General features: G+C 51.1%; 2 protein-coding genes across 7 annotated transcripts in view; both read left to right on the top strand.

Moving 5' to 3' along the window:
- Nucleotides 1-4,526, top strand: part of NUP93 (nucleoporin 93) — a 77,507-nt gene extending 72,981 nt beyond the window's left edge. For 4 of the 5 annotated variants that reach the window (XM_085071745.1, XM_085071746.1, XM_085071748.1 and 1 more), the window contains one exon: nucleotides 4,290-4,526. In XM_085071745.1, the coding sequence (XP_084927871.1) occupies nucleotides 4,290-4,400 (111 nt within the window). In that variant the 3' untranslated portion in view covers nucleotides 4,401-4,526. Of the gene's footprint in view, nucleotides 1-2,517; nucleotides 2,590-4,289 lie in introns of all 5 variants that reach the window. The other variant, XM_085071750.1, reaches the window with a different exon arrangement.
- Nucleotides 4,527-10,132: 5,606 nt separating this feature from the next.
- SLC12A3 (solute carrier family 12 member 3) lies at nucleotides 10,133-18,784 on the top strand. 2 transcript variants are annotated; one of them, XM_085071742.1, is made up of 26 exons: nucleotides 10,133-10,841; nucleotides 11,103-11,264; nucleotides 11,481-11,556; nucleotides 11,694-11,789; nucleotides 11,939-12,078; nucleotides 12,284-12,394; nucleotides 12,583-12,694; nucleotides 12,947-13,077; nucleotides 13,345-13,429; nucleotides 13,735-13,917; nucleotides 14,008-14,075; nucleotides 14,291-14,414; nucleotides 14,514-14,615; nucleotides 14,710-14,865; nucleotides 14,943-15,042; nucleotides 15,466-15,577; nucleotides 16,124-16,264; nucleotides 16,444-16,550; nucleotides 16,677-16,759; nucleotides 16,942-17,010; nucleotides 17,180-17,281; nucleotides 17,458-17,569; nucleotides 17,866-17,952; nucleotides 18,042-18,177; nucleotides 18,287-18,354; nucleotides 18,624-18,784. In XM_085071742.1, exons 1-26 carry the CDS (start codon nucleotides 10,548-10,550, stop codon nucleotides 18,763-18,765), a joined length of 3,099 nt encoding a protein of 1,032 aa, XP_084927868.1. In that variant the 5' UTR covers nucleotides 10,133-10,547; the 3' UTR covers nucleotides 18,766-18,784. The 2 variants fall into 2 exon arrangements, with proteins under 2 accessions (XP_084927868.1, XP_084927867.1); XM_085071741.1 differs by having other exon boundaries at nucleotides 10,137-10,841; nucleotides 13,735-13,889; nucleotides 13,968-14,075.
- Nucleotides 18,785-18,850: the final 66 nt, after the last annotated feature.

Below are 18,850 nucleotides of genomic sequence, written 5' to 3'. Positions count from 1 at the left end.
GACAACTGAGCTCTTGCTTTTCAAGCACCTGATTGCCACTCCTTTCATTTGAGCAAGTGCCCACGTCTGGTGGAAAGACCTTCTTGACTCTTCCCCTTGTCTTGCTTCTGCAGTCATGCAGGCCAGCGTTTTCCAAGTGTTCTAGGGTGATGCACCAAGATGCTTGAGCACATCCCCTTGGTGAGCACCAGTGTTGTTCTGCTGCACCTGCAGTGGAGTGGGCAGCTTACAGCAGTGCTTGTTCTGGCTGCTGTTGAAATGCAGGACAGCAGTGGGTTTGACCTCACCACTCGAGCTGGTGCAGAGGCATTTCCCCAAGCCACTGGCTGGAGCCTCCACCTTCAGCAAGCTGCAGAACAGGCAGTGTTTAAAATGACACAGCCAGATTTGTGGGCACCCACCTGCCAACATGCAGGGTTGAGCAGAAGGGTTCTCAGCTTAACGCCCGTCAGGTTTGGTCTTGTAACTCTTAGTATGTTAAAGCTGCTGCAGGCACTTGGAAACCAAGGCCAAGCTATTCATCCCATCTTAACAGATTAGAAAATAAATATCAACTCCTTTTGAGAGTGAAAACCAACTTGGGCCATAGCCAGCTTTATTCCAGGCTTTAGTCAGCTGCAAAAGTGCCTTTGATCTGTAAATTGCAATATTGGTAGAAGTCTTAGTAGCATTTTTAAATTACATAGAAAAATGAAAGACTCAAGTAATGGTACAGCTTTTGTCTTTGGGGCACAGCCTGCGAGGGCTATGTGATCCTGCCTTACAGCGGTGCTTGTACTCTAGATCAGCAGCACTGGAGGTGGATACATGCTGCTTGGGCTTCTCCCACCTTAAACTCTGCATGTGTGAAGAAGTCCCAGGCTAACACAGTCTGTCACATGCTGTGTGGCTTCACAAGGTTGGCACTGAGCAAACAGCCTTAGCTGCTCGCTTTCCAAGTGAGTTGTTTGTGTTTTGGTTTTGTGATTTCAGTCTTGCGCCTCATGTAGATGCATTTACGACCTCCACAGGGGTGGAGTGCTGTCAGGTGTCAGCTCAGGATGAGTACCATGGGCTGATTGGGGATGGGATTAGCAGCCTTGCTGGCAGAGGTTTGTGCAGAAGGAAGCCACCATGATATTGTGTCATATCCACAGCGTGCTCATTGTTAGCACTGCTTCATAAACATGCTCTGCACTCTCATGCTGTCACAGTTGTGGCAATGAACTGATGATGTGCCTTGCTGAAAACCCTTGAAAGTTTTTGTTTTTTCAGGCTTTAAGTTTTGTTAATCAAGCTTCTGGCCTTGTGATAGAATCTCACGGCAGCAGAGTGTCAGTGATGTTGGGAACCTGGGGTTTCTGAGTCACAGGTCTCTGGCTGCCTTGTGCAGTACAAGCTGTGCTTAGCCATCAGAGGGGACAGATGTCCTCTGCCTCTGCTGTCAGGGAGGGGATAAGAGAACAGCTATGTGACTATAGTGTCACAAGGGAGCATAAATCTGCTGATGTAGGATTAGCAAGAGGAAAAAACCTACCGCCCTGTAGCTCCTGTCTGCCTAAAAATTCACAAATGCAGAAAAATGCCAGGCCTGGGAAGGTAGGATAAGAACGGCTTTAGCATGTGTTCCACTTTTTATTTACCCTGAAGAATTTCTTCCAAGACTGCAGGAGCAGGGAATCTAGATTGTTTCAGTTGGGAGGCAGCTTAGGGAATTTTAGTGGTGGGAAGAAATGAGGGCATTACAAATGTGAGGAGAGAGGTGTTTCTTCAGCAAAATCTCATTCACCTGGACAAAGATGGCAGACATGAGCTTCAGTCTACTGTGTGTGACAAGAATTTGTCTCCTGAACTTCCCTGGCAGAAGGGCAGCTTTTCCATATTCTCTGGGGAAACAAATTTATGGGGAAATCAGGCCCTTTCAGAAGCTTTAACAATCTCAGCACATTGCCAGGTAGACAATGAAAGTGAAAAATTTCCTTTCCTTGAATAGGTCTTTGAAATCCCTGGCTTTTCTCTAGAACCATCAGAACAGATAGATTCAGATCCCTCTGTTCATCAGAAGAAAAGATAGTAGCTCTTTGTATCTCTGAGGCTTACTCACATAGCAGGGGAACAGCGTCCCCAAGAGAGGAGCTCAGAGCTCTTGAATTTGCTCTCTGGTGCCAAGCACTGCTCTGCCAACCACCCTGAGCAGGATCCTGCTGCCGTGGGTGGGACTTTGGCAGGAACAGCATGGACCTGTCAGCAACAGCAGGATGGAGAGGAGGAGTACTACTGCTGGAGCCCCCCTGAACCCAGTAATCTCTCTGCTAAACATCTCTTGTCCCACTTTGGAAGTGGACTAGACTTTACTTAGGAAGGATCAGTTTGGGGTCAGGGCTGGCATTTCTGCATTGTGTTCATTTCAGAATGAAATCACCCAAGCTGTGTTTTAAGGTTTTTTGGGTGTTTTTTAATGTATATAATTAATTAGTTTTGGGAATGAGGGAGTAAAGTCCTGTCCCACTTGGCCTGATCCATTTTGTCAGATTTCAGGCAGAGATTTCAGGGAGCCCAGCCTGCAGTGCTGGAAACCATAGCTGCAGACACAGCCATGACCCAGATGCTGTGAGTGCAGGACAGCAATGTCATATGCTCCTCACCCCAGTCCAGGGTGGTGAACTCTCTGGAGCAGCCCAAGGGCATTATCTTGGCAAAAATTAGGTAATGAATGGAATGGAATTGTTTGGGGTTTTTTTTTTTCGTATCTGTGGTCTTATTTAAAATCACAAGTAACTCTAACATTCATTAAGTAATTACAGCCAATAGAACACCTAGACCTCCAGGCCGCTCTTAACCTCTGCAAACCTCTGTTTGTTCTTCCCAAAGTATTGTTTTGATTTTTAAAAATAGGCCAGCTCTGGTATCATTGCTACTGTAAAGGTAAAGAGAACACTAACTCACACCACTCTTCAGCCCTTCTTAGTCATGGTGAGAGTTTTTGCCTGTTAATACTTTACTGCAAAGAGTTGGACACCTTAACATGATTTTTTTTTTTTCTACCACCTGTTTTGACCTCCACTGAAAAGCAGCAGCTCAGACATAATTACACAGCCTCACTGTGTAGCACATTTGGGAACAGACTGGGAGACTGTGACTGGAACAGAGCGAGTGATTTCCAGGCCACCTTGTTAAGTTGCCAGTGCATTGGCAGTAACTGACAGCCTGGGAGGGAAACTGTCCTGGGAGATGTTAGCAATTAGGTCACTCTTGGGAAAACTCTCCCAGCTTTTCCGTTTTTCAGCCTCCAAAGCTTCTCTGTGGCTGTTGAATAACAGACTGGTTTAACATCACCCTGAAAAAAGGGTGGAATTGGCCAAGGAGGCATCAGGGATAGTGTTCATAACAGTTCCCAACCAGAGAATGGGCTTCGGTCACTTCTCAGTTTGTAAGTTCCTGCTGTCAGATTTACCATTCATGTGTCAAGAGCAACCTAAAAAACCTTTGTCTTTCCCTGCAGTCAGTAGGTGAAAGCAAGATCTGAACAGTAGGATCTTCTGGTGCAGTAATTTCGAGATGCTTAATATTTATGAAGAAACCCCACTTAGCAATCACAGCAGTCTGAGCAATTTTCTATAAAGATTTTGGGGCTTTTTGTATTCTCCTGACTTTTACCAATTATTGCAATGATTTTCATTTTACTTCACTGATGGTTTTAACAGATGAAACAAATTATTCCTGAATTCCTTCAGCTGTTCTGGTGTGCAAGAAGGGGTTTGGTTGCTTTAGGCAAAGGTCTGAGTGGGCTTGGTACCTCTGCATTCACTGTGTTACTGGTGTCAAGAGCCTTTGAGGAGATTGGTATGTTGTAGGTGATGCTGGAGATCTCCAGGTGTGTGTGCAACTGATTTGGTTTTGGTGCTTCTGCTTTGAGAACATTAATGCTACATTTAACAGGATCAACTTTATATTTTACAAGGTGGGAAAGAATCCTGTTGCCCTGGGAAGGCCCGCTTCATGCAGGAATTACAAGATTGCTGCAGTACAGCAATGCCCCACATTGTTGAAAATGTTTTTTCTTAGGTATTTTCAAATAAATGGGATTATTTTTTAAGCAAAAGAGTAACTTGACATGCTTTTAATGGTTGGAAAAGGGGATAATTGGATTTCCTTCAAGACAGAGAGACTCATTTTCCAGAGAGCAGCTCTGAGAAATGAAGATTACATGTGCTTGTTTGAAGAGACAAGTGTTTAGCTCATGTCTAACTTAGCTTTTGTTGGGGTTTTTTGATACTAAAGTAGCTGTACTTTGTTTTTCTGTTTTTTAGCAACTTCAGTCTCAAGCTCGTGCACTGATAATGTTTGCTGGGATGATCCCATACAGAACATCGGGAGACACAAACGCAAGACTGGTGCAAATGGAGATCCTTATGAATTAGCAGATCAGCTTTGGCTGGGGTTGCAGCAGCCTGTGCCTGTCTTTAGTACGTTCAGAGGGCCCATGGGACCAGTGTCATTTTGTATTCTGTATTTTTGTTGACAAAAATAAATTTCTTTGGTTTTGATATTTGTTTTTGACATTTTCATTTTCACCGATTCTTGTGTTTTTATGTTTTTATTAATTTTGTTTTCAATTGGTTTGCATTTAGAAATTTATTCTTAATTAGTTAATGGGCTATGCAGAGCAAGAAGTCATAGCTCTGCAGTAGGGACACGAATAAGGAATTTCGTAGCAGGAGAGGAAATGGAGAGGAAAACTTTGATTTACTGCTTGAGGAACGTACAGCTAGGAAGCTTTAGGGGGTTTTGAGTGCATGTTAAGTGTTGAAAATGTGTCTGGTGCCCCACCCACCGCTGTGACACACTGCCATCAGTCCATCCTGTTGTCTCGTGTGGCACATGTGCTGCTGCGGTGCGGGTGAGCTCTGTGTGCTGCACAGACCCCTCTGCTGGGCTGGAAACAGGTATATTTTGGTAGGAGAGTTTTTTGTGGGCAGCATATGAGTTTTTAGTCAGTTGCATTCCAAGTGGGCCCCTGTCAAGTTCACCAGAAGTGAGGAAGCTGAACCAGAGAGGCCCAGGTGTGGGTGTGTTGGGCATGGGTGGATATTAGTGTTGATTTAGTGGGAAGCCTGAGTCTTACAAAAGGAAGGGGCTTTAAAAATGGTTACCTTTCAATGTTTTGAGCTACAATTAAGTAAGTGTGAAAGCCCGAGGAGCATGTCACAGTAGAAGCTTTTATTTTTAATATAACTGCATATCTTTGAAACAAAATGGGAGGAATGTTGATGGTTTCTCTTGCTGCTCCCCTGCTGCTGTGTCACCCTCTTGTGTGACTGGGATAGGAGAGCATGTGGAGTTTGGAATGCAGACCAGGCAGCAAAACGTAGGGGCTGATTTCAGCCTTTGTATGTTACTAGCTATCATGGGAGAGAATTCATCTCCATTTTGCAATATCTAAGTTTACTGGTATGGAAGAATACCTGACTGACTTGATGACAATTTCCCAATTACTTTTTTCACCAGAAATGTTGTAGCATAAGTTTTGTCCACCTTTTGGACAGGAAGCAAAGGGCTTGCCAGCCACCCCAATCCATGTCTCAGCGTTAGCAAACCAGCTGCTGGGTTCCCAGTGGATAGAGCTAGGGATTGTGTACAGCATGGAGAGCTCCTGTAGCATGGCCAGGATTGTTCCACCTGAAGGCTGAGAGAGACCTGGACAACACCCTGCAAGTAAAGGGGAGTTGGTGAGTTACCAAGGAGTTATTTGGGGGTGGGAGTGGGGTAGAATCGCTTAACAAACTTGTCAACAGGTGAGTGTGGGAAGTTGTATTGGCTGTTAACATTTCTGGCATATTTGTGTGGAAAAGCTTCTTGGCATGTGTCAGTTAACAGTTGATTCCATCCCCTAGAGAACAGGCACTTCCCCTGTGGACAGTCGTGGTGGGGCCAGGGCTGCCTCACATGCAGTCCTGCAGGATGACCCTGCTCCTGTGTTTTCCTTGCTGGTGCACAGCCCCTGTCCCTGAGTTACTCCCAGCATCAAACCACTTCCCATACAGAGAGTCTGGCAGGTCTGCACCTGTCCTCAGGCAACCACTGACCTGAGCAAGAGAGAAACGACGTTTGCTGGAGTCTGGGAGGGGTGAAGGCCACCTTTCCCACTGTAATTACCTCTGCCTGATCTACTGTTCATGCAGGGACAGAAGTCCTTTGGGGCTCAGCTCTTACTGCTGCCGTTTCAGGACCTTGTTATCTCTTGCCCATGCCCTGCTCAGGAGAGCTGTCATGCTTCTTCACTGGCATGATGTGATGTCCAGTGTTGAACCAGGGAACCTTCTATAAGCAGCACATTGCCCTTTCTCTATATGCCCTTCAAGGATGGCTGTAGCACATTTCTGGTGCTTCTCAGCCTTCATGGGTGTTGGTGAAAGGGAAAGTTGATGTCTGCATAGTTTGTTTCCTTTGTGCTCAGTTGTGACTCCAGGCTTTGGTCTGTTTTTAAGCTAATCAGAAACTGAATTATTTCATGCTTTCAAAATCTGAGATGATGCTTCTGTAATGGACAGATGGGAAATAAACCCCAGGGAGTCCAGGTCCTGACACTAACCAGGTAAGACCAGCCCTGTTTCAGTCAAGACAGGAGGTTGTGGGTATAAAAAAAGTGCCACTGATGCTTGGAATTAATTTATTGCTTGTTGATTGCCCTGTGATTTCTTCAGGTCTGTGCAGGTGGTGAATGTTACTGCCCATCCGTCTTCCCACATTCCCTGCAGTGGCAGGTTCCAGCTCAGTGCCGAGGCCTGGCTCTGGCAAACCTGTCTCTTCTTTCCATGACTTCAAGTGCTTTGCTGCTTTGAGGTAGATGCTGACGCACATGCTGGTGCTTTGCTGAATAAGGCACCCCCATGGTTTTCCAGATGTCCCTGTTTTCCCTCCACCTCATGCTTATTCTGCTGGAGAGAACAACCAGCTTCTGCTCTCTCAGGTTTTGTATCATCATGCTCTGACTTTGCTAATTTACAAGTTTAGTCATTTTTAAATATGTTTATGTGCTGGAAGGGTGTTTTGGGATGTCTCTAAATGCATAGCTTGTGTTTGGTACAGCCTGTTTAAAGGTGGTGTCACTAAGCACACCCTTTACAGCAGGGTGTAGTGCACAGTGTGCAGCAATGCTGGGGATGTTCATCTGAGCTGAATTCATTCTGAGTAAAAACTGACAAATCTTCTCTAAGTCAGTGGAGCTCTGCTCTTCATATGAGAAGAAAGTACAGATTAAATTTAGGGTAATTGCATCTGCTTTTTCCTACTGTGAGATTAACCCCTGACGTTAAAGATCCTCCAGGTAGATGAGATGCATCTGAAGGGTGACTCATTGGTTTGAGTCAAATACAGCTCAAGCTTGTATTGCTGCAGGAGATCAGAGGAGAAAGTGAAAAAAGGTGTTTTCTGTGAAAGCATGTGACATCCTGCTCTGGTGTGGATGCAGCAGAGGCAGGCAGTCTCCAGGTCTGTGTCCCACAGTTTGCGTGGCTCTCTGGTTCTGAAACATCCACACGTGCTGCAATACCAGCACAGCAGCTCCTAAGGCTTTACAGGCTGTACCTCCTCCAAGGAACGAGGGCTGAACGATGTGGTCTGGATTTACAGGGGAGTTGCAGGGAAATCTAGAGATAGAGCAGAAGTTTACAGTGACTACGTTACCTGTCCAGTAGGGAAAAAATTAGTTAAAGCTCTGTCCAGGGTTAACCTGGTAAAAACTACACTGAACTAAGGGAAGACAGTCAGCTTCTGTGGGAATTGATACTGCTGAAACGTGCCTTGAGGGCCTCCTAAACATTGTCAGAGAGCTGGAGTCAGTGGATCCTGTCTTCTCAGCTGTCTCTGTGAGCTTTTCCTAGTCCCCACAACAAAATTAATCCTTCTAAGTATTTTCACCATTACCCCTGAGTATGCTGGTCATAGTCAGGGTACTGCCTACAGCCTGTGGGTTACATTCCTACTCCTCTGCCTTTTCTTGGATTTCCCCACAGAATGCAGATTCTGCATCTCAATCTGATTTTTTGTTGTGTTTTCCAGACCCTCTGGCTAGAGTGGACCTGCTAAATGAGGTGACTTCTATGTTCACCACCATTTCCTACTGCTGTTTGTCTAAGACAGAGTTTGGACCTTATTCCTTGCAGGAGCTGAAGGAATTGTGTTCAGAAAAAGTGAATTTAATGAACTTCTTTTGGTTTTGTTACTCTCCCAACCCTGGTCACCCCAGCCTCTCAAAGAAGCAAAATGTTTTCCTTCCAAGCTTGAAGAAGGAAGGGGATATTGTTAATTCCAGTTCTGTGTCCCTGGGGTGGGACAGCACTCAAATACTGCCACTGTTTGTGTCCTTGTACCAGCATTTTTGTCTTCTTTCTCTCTGGGTCTGAAGTTGGAAGAATGGAAATGGTGTCTGGAAGAGATGGGAGATGACCTCTATGTTCCCACTGGGAAAGGTTACTGGCAGTTGGCTGAATAACCATCTATTTTCTATTCCCAGGGTTCCTTTTCTGTGGTGCTGAGAAACTGAGTCCTGCTCTGCATGGTGGGTTTGCAGCACTGAGCCCCTGCATCGTTCGTGTGTCCTGTGTCACTCAGGGCGGTAGGTTCCCTCTTCCACAGGGATGGAAACAGGTCAATTAAAGCCTTTCAGAATATAACATTTTGGCAGTCATTTTAAAGAAGCTGTGTAAAGCACTGCACCATTCTCTGCTTAACTCTATTTTGGGTTCATTTGATACTTTTAATAGCCAGAACAAACTGGGGAATCCGAAACTGAGGGAAAGCCCTGCAGAAACAACTTGGCACCTCTTCCCTGTGAGTGGAGGGGCTGGAGGGAGGTGCTGCAGAGCTCCCCTCCCTGCCCGCAGCTCCCAGCGCCGCTCGGCCCCGGTATTGTTGCTGCAGCTGGTGTTGTGAATCAGGCCGACGACAAGCGCTTCCTACAATCCGGCTATTTCACTACACCAGGGTTGCATCATACCACTCGCTTCGCTCTTCGCCCGCCTCTGGAGCTCTCCTGTCTCTTCCGGAGCATCTCTGACCGTGCTGTGTTTAACAGACACCACCCTCCCCCCCTACTTAAGAGACTGATTTGTGCTGGTTTGGGCAAATCAGCAGTTTCGATGAAACAATGAGGTTCTAAAATAAAGCCATTTCTGCTGGGTGTGAGTCTGCTGGTGCATCTGTTGTGAGAGGAAGCTGGTGTCCACTTTGTGGGGGTGTTGTATGAGGTGCTGGGGTGTGGCTCCTTCCTAGCCCCCATCTCACCGATGTCCCTGCTCTCCAGGCTCCGAGGTGCTCTGCAGTGCTGCTAGGGCTGAGCACATGGATGCAGACCAGGCTGCCTGTCCTCAGCTTCCCGGGTAAGCGGGTGTGTGGGGCTTGGGTGATCACGGCCGTCTGCTCTCACACAAACAAGGGGGCTGGAGCAAGTCCTCAAAAATCAGGTCAAAATTTGTGAATGCAAAGGCAGCCAGAGGCAGCAGGGCAGGCAGGTCCAATTTTCCATTAACTTGCAAAGCCACAGGGAGCTGAAATTCCAATGGGCTGCCCTGAAATTTTATTGCCGGCCTTGTTTGCTGTCTTTGCTGATCTTATCTGTAAGTGCTTTCGTGGCACATGTGACAGGGGCTGCAGGGGTGTAACAGGTGCCCATCCCTCCCCCTGTCCTCACCTCCTGTGGCTGTGGGGTGCATGGCCACGCAGCCTCAGCTCATTTTGTGTGATGTGAGCAAGGGTTTAAGTGGCTTTTTAAATCAAGGATGGGACGGGGGGGGATTCTGAACCCTGGGTGTTCAGTGGTGCCCTGTACCCAGCTGGGCTGGGAGGGGAAGGGGGCTGTGGGACCATGGGCATCTCTGCTGCCTGGTACCAAGAGCTGCCAGCTCCCAGCCCTGGACAAGCATGGACACACTGCCACCACTCTGTGTATCCTGGCCTCTCCAGCCCCCTGGAATCTGAGTCCCAGTAGGGGCATTCCTCAGAACCCCTGATGTCACACCCCCCTTTTTCCCCTGGTTTCACTGGGAGATAAAGAGGCCATTTGCCTCTTTATCTCCCCGCATCCTCATGCCTCCCTGCATCCGGCCCTGCTCAATGCCACAGGCAGCATCTTGGAGACCAGCCAAGATGATTTGCAAGATCTGACGGGTCTGGGGCAGTATCCCAGGGAAGGACGAGGGTGCGTGGGAGTCTTGCTCCCTTTTTCCATAATAAATCCCTGTGGGAACTGAATGTTCCTGGGTCGGGGCCGGAGGCAAACTCAGTGCTGCATTTCTCTGCTGATCTGTCCTTGGGACTTAATCTCAAATCCGTTATCGCTGCCCCCATCGAGTGCTGGGAGGCAGTGATGCCCATTACAGTAGTTTTGGTATCCCTTCCAGCTATTTTTTTCCCCCTGACCAGCTCGGGGTGGTTCAGGCTGATTCCTTTCCTCTATTAGCATCAGTGGTGGGTGTGTGCCGGTCGCCTTGCTCCAGTTTTGCGGGGTATAAAGGCAGCGAGCCCCTCTCCACCCTGTCCCCCACCTGGCAGGCACCTGGGCAGGGGAAATGGCTGAGCTGCCCATCCCAGATCTGCCCCCGGCCCGCTGCAGTGGCCGCTTCACCATCAGCACCCTCCTGGGCATGGAGGAGGGGAGCCGCGGTTCCTACACACCCACCGAGGGGTCCGGCTGTGACAGCACCCAGCCCACCCACCTGTCCAGCAGCACCCTCTGCACCAGGACCTTCGGCTACAACACGGTGGACGTGGTGCCTGCCTACGAGCACTATGCCAACAGCAAGGGGGTGGGCGACCCCAGGAAGGGCAGGCCCTCGCTGGCTGACCTGCACTCCATCCTCAAGGTAACGGGGGCTTGGCTGTACCCATAGCATCTCTGGTATCCCCTGGCCATGCTGCTGGTCCCTACGATGTGTCTGGGGTGTGTCACTTTGTCTCCTGCCTCTTACTGTCATATCTGGTGCTGTGCCAACTGCACATCCCCAAGAAGGCCCTGGGAGAAGCCAGAGAACCCAGCTGTTTCCAGCTGTGTGCTCAACCAGAGCACTGCCTCCAGGGACGGCTGGTTGCAGTCCACCCTCACCTGCCTTGCCCTTGTCCCACAGCCTGACCCGGGCCGCCTGCGCACACCGGTGTCTGACCTGCAGCAGAGCAATGGCCTGCCAGAGGCTGGGCCAGAGGCTGTGCTGGAGGAGGCAGAAGGAGAGCCAGGCAAAGCCTCTGTGCAAGAAGAACCTGTCCGCTTTGGATGGGTGAAGGGCGTCATGGTGAGTGTGACCCATCCCACATGGAGCATCCTCCTGCCCTCCCACCCCCTAAGCAGTTTAACCTTGTTGCATTTTTCCCGATATTTTTTGCAAGTTTTTTGCCCCTGTGCTCTGGGTGATTCCCTGCCCTCCTCGCCGGGTGGTTTTCTCTGAGGAGCAGCAGAGAAATCCCCAGATGTCAATGCCCTGATGGCCAGTTCCCCTCTGTCCCTTCAGATTCGCTGCATGCTGAACATCTGGGGAGTTATCCTCTACTTGCGCTTGCCCTGGATCACTGCCCAGGCAGGAATTGGTGCGTGCTGCAGTTCACCAAGGGCTGGACAGTGCCTCTGGGCCTGTCATCACCCTAACACCTGGGGGTGGTGGGGCTCCTAGAGAAGGCTGGGGGCCTGAGGGGTGCAGGAATGAAGCACTGCCCTTTCCCCACAGCCCTGACATGGCTCATCATCCTCATGTCTGTGACAGTGACCACCATAACCGGCTTGTCCATCTCTGCCATATCCACCAACGGCAAAGTGAAGTCAGGTAGTGTGTTCCCTCCTGGTCACTCCAGGTATTTCTCTATTCTGGGGCTGCCCCGTGGATGTAAACTCTTGGCATAGGCTGTGAGGTGCAGGGGGACCCCAAAACCATGGGGGAGGCAGTAATGCCATGGGGTGTTCCTGCTGCCTCAGGAGGCACCTATTTCCTCATCTCGCGGAGCCTCGGGCCGGAGCTGGGCGGCTCCATCGGGCTGATCTTTGCCTTCGCAAACGCGGTGGCTGTGGCCATGCACACGGTGGGCTTTGCTGAAACTGTCCGGGACCTGCTGCAGGTAAGAAAGTGTCTCTGTGTCCTCTGGGTCCCAACCCCTCTCTACTCCTCCATCCCCACCTTCTCCTGGCACAACCTGTATTGATTACCGATATTTGTGTTATCATTGGACCACTAATAATCAAACAGTGGCTGCTAAAACTCATGGACAAATTAGTGGTTTGGCAAGGAAGAGGGTTATTTTCACAATGTGAATGGTTCCCCAGGAGCACAATTCCCTCATCGTGGACCCTACCAACGACATCCGAATCATTGGGGTCGTCACTGTGACAGTGCTGCTGGGCATCTCCCTAGCTGGCATGGAGTGGGAGGCCAAGGTAACCCTCTCTCCTGCTCACATCGTTCCCCTGGGCTGATAAGAGCTGTTCCTGCTGCCCTCAGGCATCTGAGGAGCAGAGGATGCGTGTAGCTCCCCAGAAATGGGCAAGGGTTTCTCCCAATGTATTCTTCACTTTCTCTGTGCCCAAACCCCCAACCCCTCAGCTGGCTCTTTCTGGTCTGGCAGGCACAGATACTGTTCTTCCTGGTCATCTTGGTTTCCTTCATTAACTACCTGGTGGGTACAGTGATCCCAGCCACTGCTGAGAAGCAAGCAAAGGGCTTCTTCAGCTACAGAGGTGGGTCCACCACAGGCTTGGGTTATACTCAGTAGGTCCAAGTGCATTGCTGGAGCCTGGTTTTTGCTGCAGCTGGGGGAGATGTTTGCAATGGGAAGGTGCTCCTTGCTGAGAGATGTCATTAAAAGCACAATGTCCCCTTCTGTGGGGTCCCTGCTGGCAGGACTATGCCTCTAGCCAGTGCTGAGGTGCTTTAGCCAGGAAAAAAGCAGCCAGAAGGTCCTAAATGCTTCTCCTCTGCTTCCTTCCCAGCTGATATCTTTGCTCAGAACTTTGTGCCCAACTGGCGTGGACCTGAGGGCTCCTTCTTTGGCTTGTTTTCCATTTTCTTCCCGTCAGCAACCGGCATCCTGGCTGGGGCCAACATTTCAGGTGACCTGAAGGTGGGTTGTGACTGTTGCTGCCTGAGCCAGCGTTTCTCAGGGCTCAAGCCCTGTTTTCCCTGGGGCTTTCATTTTGATCCAACCATTAGACTCTATTTTATTTCTTCTGGAAACTTTGCGTGGGGGAGAGGGTGTCAGCTAGGAGATGCTCTGTGGCTTTGTGATACAGTGAATTAAAATTCCTCTTTTAGCAGCCACAAATAAACTTCCATGTTAGCAGTGCTGCTGGAAAGTTGTCTTACATATCTCTGCAACTCCTTTGGGCAGGATCCTGCTGTGGCCATCCCCAAGGGCACCTTGATGGCCATCTTCTGGACTACTGTGTCTTATCTGGTGCTTTCTGCCACCATTGGTAAGCAGCATGTCCTGAGGAGCAGTGGGTGAGTGGGCTGGGTGGGTGGGCTGGCCCTTGCCCAGAATGGGAGGCCTGGGAGGATGCAGGTGGATGGGAACAGGAGCAAGCTGTGGATACTGGCACTGATATCCTGGTGTGAGTGCCACAGGTGTCAGACCTTGGTCATTGCTCAAAGCCATTGTGCAGTGAGGCAGCCCCATGGCAGGGACTTGGGGGTTGTCACAGGCAACAGGATGTGGGGCTGGACTTTGTGAATCCATGGAAAGATGCCAGCCCTGCTTTCACCCCATCTGTCCCCCCAGGTGCCTGTGTGGTCCGAGACGCCTCGGGCAGCCTGAATGACAGTGTGGCTGTGGGCTCACCAGGCTGCGAGGGATTGGCCTGCAGCTATGGCTGGAACTTCACCGCCTGTGCCCAACAGCAGAGCTGCCGATATGGGCTCAGCAACTACTACCAGGTGCCAGTCCCTCAGGGTTGGTGTGGAGGTTGGTGCACCAGGGATTCTGGGGTTCCTGATTCCATGTTTTTTGTGCAGAGTATGAGCATGGTGTCTGGATTTGGCCCCCTCATTACAGCAGGGATCTTTGGCGCTACTCTCTCCTCGGCTTTGGCCTGCCTTGTCTCAGCCCCCAAAGTCTTTCAGGTGAGGGGGTGGTGTGTCTGCACACCCCAGCTCCTTGGTGCACCGGATACTCCTTGGTGTAGGGCTCTGCAGCTGTGGGCCGAGGAGGATGCTGCCGTCAACATGGGGCATGTGTCCAGTCTGGCCCTTGCTCTTACGGATGCAGGAGCCACCACAGCACTGCCATCCCATGACCCTGGCAAAGCCTGCTGTCCCCATGGCTTCTCTCTTTGCAGTGTCTCTGCAGGGACCAGCTCTACCCTCTCATCGGCTTCTTTGGGAAGGGCTACGGGAGGAACAGCGAGCCCATCCGTGGCTACATGCTCACCTATGTCATTGCCATTGGCTTTATCCTCATCGGTAAGCGTTTGCTGCCCCAGTGCCTTCCTGGGCTCGCCACCAGCAGGGTGGCTCAGTCCCCGCCACTGACAGCTCACTCTCCTCCTCCTCCTCCCACAGCTGAGCTCAACGCCATCGCCCCCATCATCTCCAACTTCTTCCTTTGCTCCTACGCCCTCATCAACTTCAGCTGCTTCCACGCCTCCATCACCAACTCCCCAGGTGGGCTGTGCCATGCCACGCCGTGCCCTGCAGCCGCTGGCTCCCCATCCGGCTCCCCATCCCGGCAGCAGCCGCTCTGTGTGTTTGCATGCAGGCTGGCGACCCTCCTTTCGGTATTACAGCAAGTGGGCTGCGCTCTTTGGAGCTGCTGTCTCAGTGGTGATCATGTTCCTGCTGACCTGGTGGGCGGCCCTCATTGCCTTCGGCATCGTCATCTTCCTCCTGGGATATGTCCTCTACAAAAAGCCAGGTGCGTGGTGGTAACCTGGCACTGGCAATGCCCCAGAAGATGTCTGGCCCCATTGCTAATCCATCTTCCCCATGCAGATGTCAACTGGGGCTCCTCCATGCAAGCCAGCTCCTACAACATGGCCCTCAACTACTCCGTGGGGCTGAGCGAAGTGGATGAGCACATCAAGAACTACAGGCAAGGGCAGCTCATTGCAGTGCTGGGCACAGAGGGAGTGGGGTGAAGAGCCAGCTCCTGTCTCCGGTAAACCCAGGAAATCTTTGTGTCCATGGCCACATCCTCACCACCACCCTCAGTAACCAGGAGTTACAGCAAAATGTGCCTGTCTCCAAAATCCCATGTCTGTGCCATGTCGGCAAAGGTGGAAAGCTGGCCAAACCCTACCCTCCCTGTACCAGGCAGACATAGACACTGGTCTCACCTGCTATAAAAAGAACAAAGAGTGACACTGGACCCTCAGGCCACATAATGTTTTCTCATTCTAAAGATTGTCCCTATAGCTGCTGCTGGCCAGGCATGGGAGAAGAGACACGGCTCATTGCAGAGACGCTCGGTGGCTCCAAAGTACCATCCCTCACCTGCTCTTTCTCCTCCCTGCAGACCACAGTGTCTGGTGCTGACTGGCCCACCCAACTTCCGCCCAGCACTGGTGGATTTTGTGGGGACCTTCACCAAGAACCTCAGCCTGATGCTCTGCGGCAATGTGCTGATTGTGAGTCACCTGCAGAAACTGGTTGGTTCCTTGTCCTGGGGGCTCTGGCCACCTGTTGGTGGTTGGCTGGGAAATCCAGTTGTATCCTGGTGGGCTCACAGGGTGGAGATATCAATGCCTGCTTGGGTGCTGCTGGATGATGAAATGTGTCAACTGGAAGCCTCTGTGAGCTGTTAAGCAATATTGGTGAAGCATCAGGATGTCCTTATGGGCTTATGGCTTCCCTTTGCCAATGAATTGTGAAAGATTTGGAAGAATGAAGTAGCTGCTCAGATGGCAGGGGGGTCCTGCAGCCCTGAAGTCTCCAGAGCAATTGGGTGCAGTAAGAATCAGCTAATCTGCACCCACAGGACTGTAGGGATTGTGTGCACTGGCTATCAACTCCCTGGACTCACTGGTTTTCTTGCTGTGATTGCAAACTGCCATGTGTGCAGTGGTTACATCCACCTCTTGCCAATGATTTGGGAAGAGAGGAGCTAGAGGACCTTGGTGGCAAGACCACCAGTTGGAAGGGGCTGCCTGAGCTCCTGCCCCCAATTCCTGCAGGGACCACGGAAGCAGAAGATGCCAGAATCCCGGCTGATGGCAGACGGCCACACTAAGTGGCTAACAAAGAGGAAAATCAAAGCTTTCTACACAGATGTGGTGGCTGAGGATTTGAGAAGTGGCGTCCAAATGCTCATCCAGGTACAGCCATCACTTGCCTTCAACCAGCAGGGTCACTCCTCTTTGTCACAGCTTGGGGGGTGCTCTGACCACCCTCCACAACCTCCAGGCACCCCCCTTTGCTCCCCCATGGAGTGGACTGACACCACCTGTGTCCGTCTGTCCCTGCAGAGGGGTCTCATGGGGACATCTATCTGTAGGCTGCTGGCCTTGGGAAGATGAGACCTAATATCTTGGTGCTGGGCTTCAAGAGGAACTGGCGGACGGCATCTCCACAGAGCCTGGAGGACTACGTGGGCATCCTGCAGTATGGCCATGCTGGCTCCTCCACCTCACGGGAACTCTGGCACCTGGCGGTCGCTGATGGCTGCAGCCATGTGCTCAAGGTCCAGTGCCACCCCCCCATTAACTGCCTTCTCCTCCCTCCTTCCAGTGATGCCTTCGATTTCAAGTACGGTGTGTGCTTAATGCGGATGAAGGAAGGGCTGAATGTTTCCCGCGTGCTGCAGGCACACGGTAAGTGGTTTTGGGTGGCTGGGGATGCTCTGAGACATGCTGGAGTTGTGGGATGTGCCAGCCACTGCCATGTCTGAAGGAGGTCACAGTCTTGGCGGAACATCTCTCCTGTGCTGGGATCAAAGTAGATGGGGACAGTGAGGCACTGCTGTGCTGCCCTTGTTCTTCTCCTCCCTCCTCAGTTAACCCCACATTCGAGGCGGCAGAGCATCCCGAGAATGGCACTGGCAGCAGAGCAGCCCCAGGCACAGGTAGGTTGTGGCCACCTGGAGCATCCCCAGCTCTGAGGATTATTTTGTGGGCAGGAGCGGGGCTTTCAAGCATTGATGGGGAGCAGGGCTGGGACCAGGAGGAAGTGATGCCTTTAATCTGTGGCTGGTAGTGCCCCTTGCTGACACCAGAAATGTCTTGCCCCGGCAGTGGACCCCACCGCCTTGGCCAGTGAGCAGCAGGCAAGCACCATCTTCCAGAGCCAGCAGGGCAAGAAGACCATCGACATTTACTGGCTCTTTGATGACGGAGGTAACCTTCACCTTCCATCTCTCCAGCTAATGCGAGCCCAACACCTCCATCACAGTGCCCAGGAGGGCTCAGTCCCTGCCAAATGGGGCCAGGGCATCCCTGCCCTTTGGCACCAAGGAAGCTCTGGTGAGCCCAGGGGTCACTGCTGTGTCTCCCATTGGGTGTTTTGGGGACAGGTCTCACCCTGCTCATCCCCTACCTCCTGGGGCGCAAGAAGCGGTGGGGAAAGTGCAAAATCCGTGTGTTTGTCGGTGGGCAGATCAACAGGATGGACGAGGAGAGGAAGGCGTAAGTGCTGGTGGCCACTGCACCTCTTAGCCACTTGCCCACCGCCACTGACCAATGGGTGGTGACAGGAGCTGCTTCCCATCCTGCTGAGTGCTCCCAGTTTTTGCCATAATGGGATCTGTGAGCTCTGGCCTGACTGCTTTACCTCATTTCTCTGGAAATCCATGTGGTTGCAGAGTGGGAAAACCCAAAGTGCAAACTGAGGCCAGTGGCAGGGTTTTCTGCTGTGGCAGGTCCCTGTCAGAGCTACTATTCCCTGCTAATTTTGGGAAAATATGTCCTTTTCCCTCCATCAGGATTGTCTCTCTGCTGAGCAAGTTCCGCCTCGGCTTCCATGAAGTCCACATCCTCCCTGACATCAACCAGAAACCCCGGCCAGAGCAGTAACCAACTTCCTCCCCTTCCCCTGCCTCCCCAGCACCCCCAAACCTGCCCAGACCCTCTTCCTTGGCACTGTCTGCTTTTGTTGCAGCATCAAGAGGTTCGATGAACTCATCGCTCCCTTCAGGCTGAACGATGGCTTCAAAGATGAGGCCACAGTGAATGAGATGAGGCAGGGCTGTCCCTGGAAGATTTCTGATGAGGAGGTTGATAAAAACAGAGCCAAGGTAGTACCAGTGTGGGGGGATCTCCTGCAAAGTGTCTCCTGCTTTTTAGACAAAACTCAGTCTTTCTGGAAACATTATTTTGTGTTTCTCAATGCTCTTTGCTCTGCAGTCACTCCGACAAGTGAGGCTGAATGAGATTTTGCTGGATTACTCGCGAGATGCAGCACTCATAGCCATGTAAGTGCCAGCAGTGCCCTCACACCCATTTCTTGCCCCATGGAAAGGTCCCTCTGGATGTTCACCCCTCCCTGGGCAGGGAGATTCTGCACAGACACCATAATGCTGTGGTGGGATGGTGCCACACCACAGGAAAAAGCCCATGGAAGACACAAAGGGCTCCAGACTAAGTCCTGTTCATAGGGGAGGATGTGGTGTTGCCCCTTTTTAGGGAAATAACCTGCAATAACCTGCAACCCCCTGCCTCATGCCCCTCACTTGTGCTGCAGCACTCCACCCATCGGCAGGAAGGGCCGCTGCCCCAGCTCCCTGTACATGGCCTGGCTCGAGACCCTCTCGCAGGACCTGAGACCCCCTGTCATCCTCACACGAGGAAACCAAGAGAATGTGTTGACCTTTTACTGCCAATAAAACCTCCTGGATCCCTCACGACTCGGGATGTGAATTTTTCAGGCCAGTTTTCATCTTGGACCATGCTCCTCTGGGAGTCTGGGGG

This window comes from Lichenostomus cassidix, chromosome 11, assembly GCF_008360975.1.
Source record: "Lichenostomus cassidix isolate B80296 chromosome 11, HeHo_3.0, whole genome shotgun sequence".
NCBI classification, from domain to species: domain Eukaryota; kingdom Metazoa; phylum Chordata; class Aves; order Passeriformes; family Meliphagidae; genus Lichenostomus; species Lichenostomus cassidix.
The sequence above is the reverse complement of the archived record's forward strand: the minus strand, read 5'-3'. Positions and strand labels throughout refer to the sequence as shown.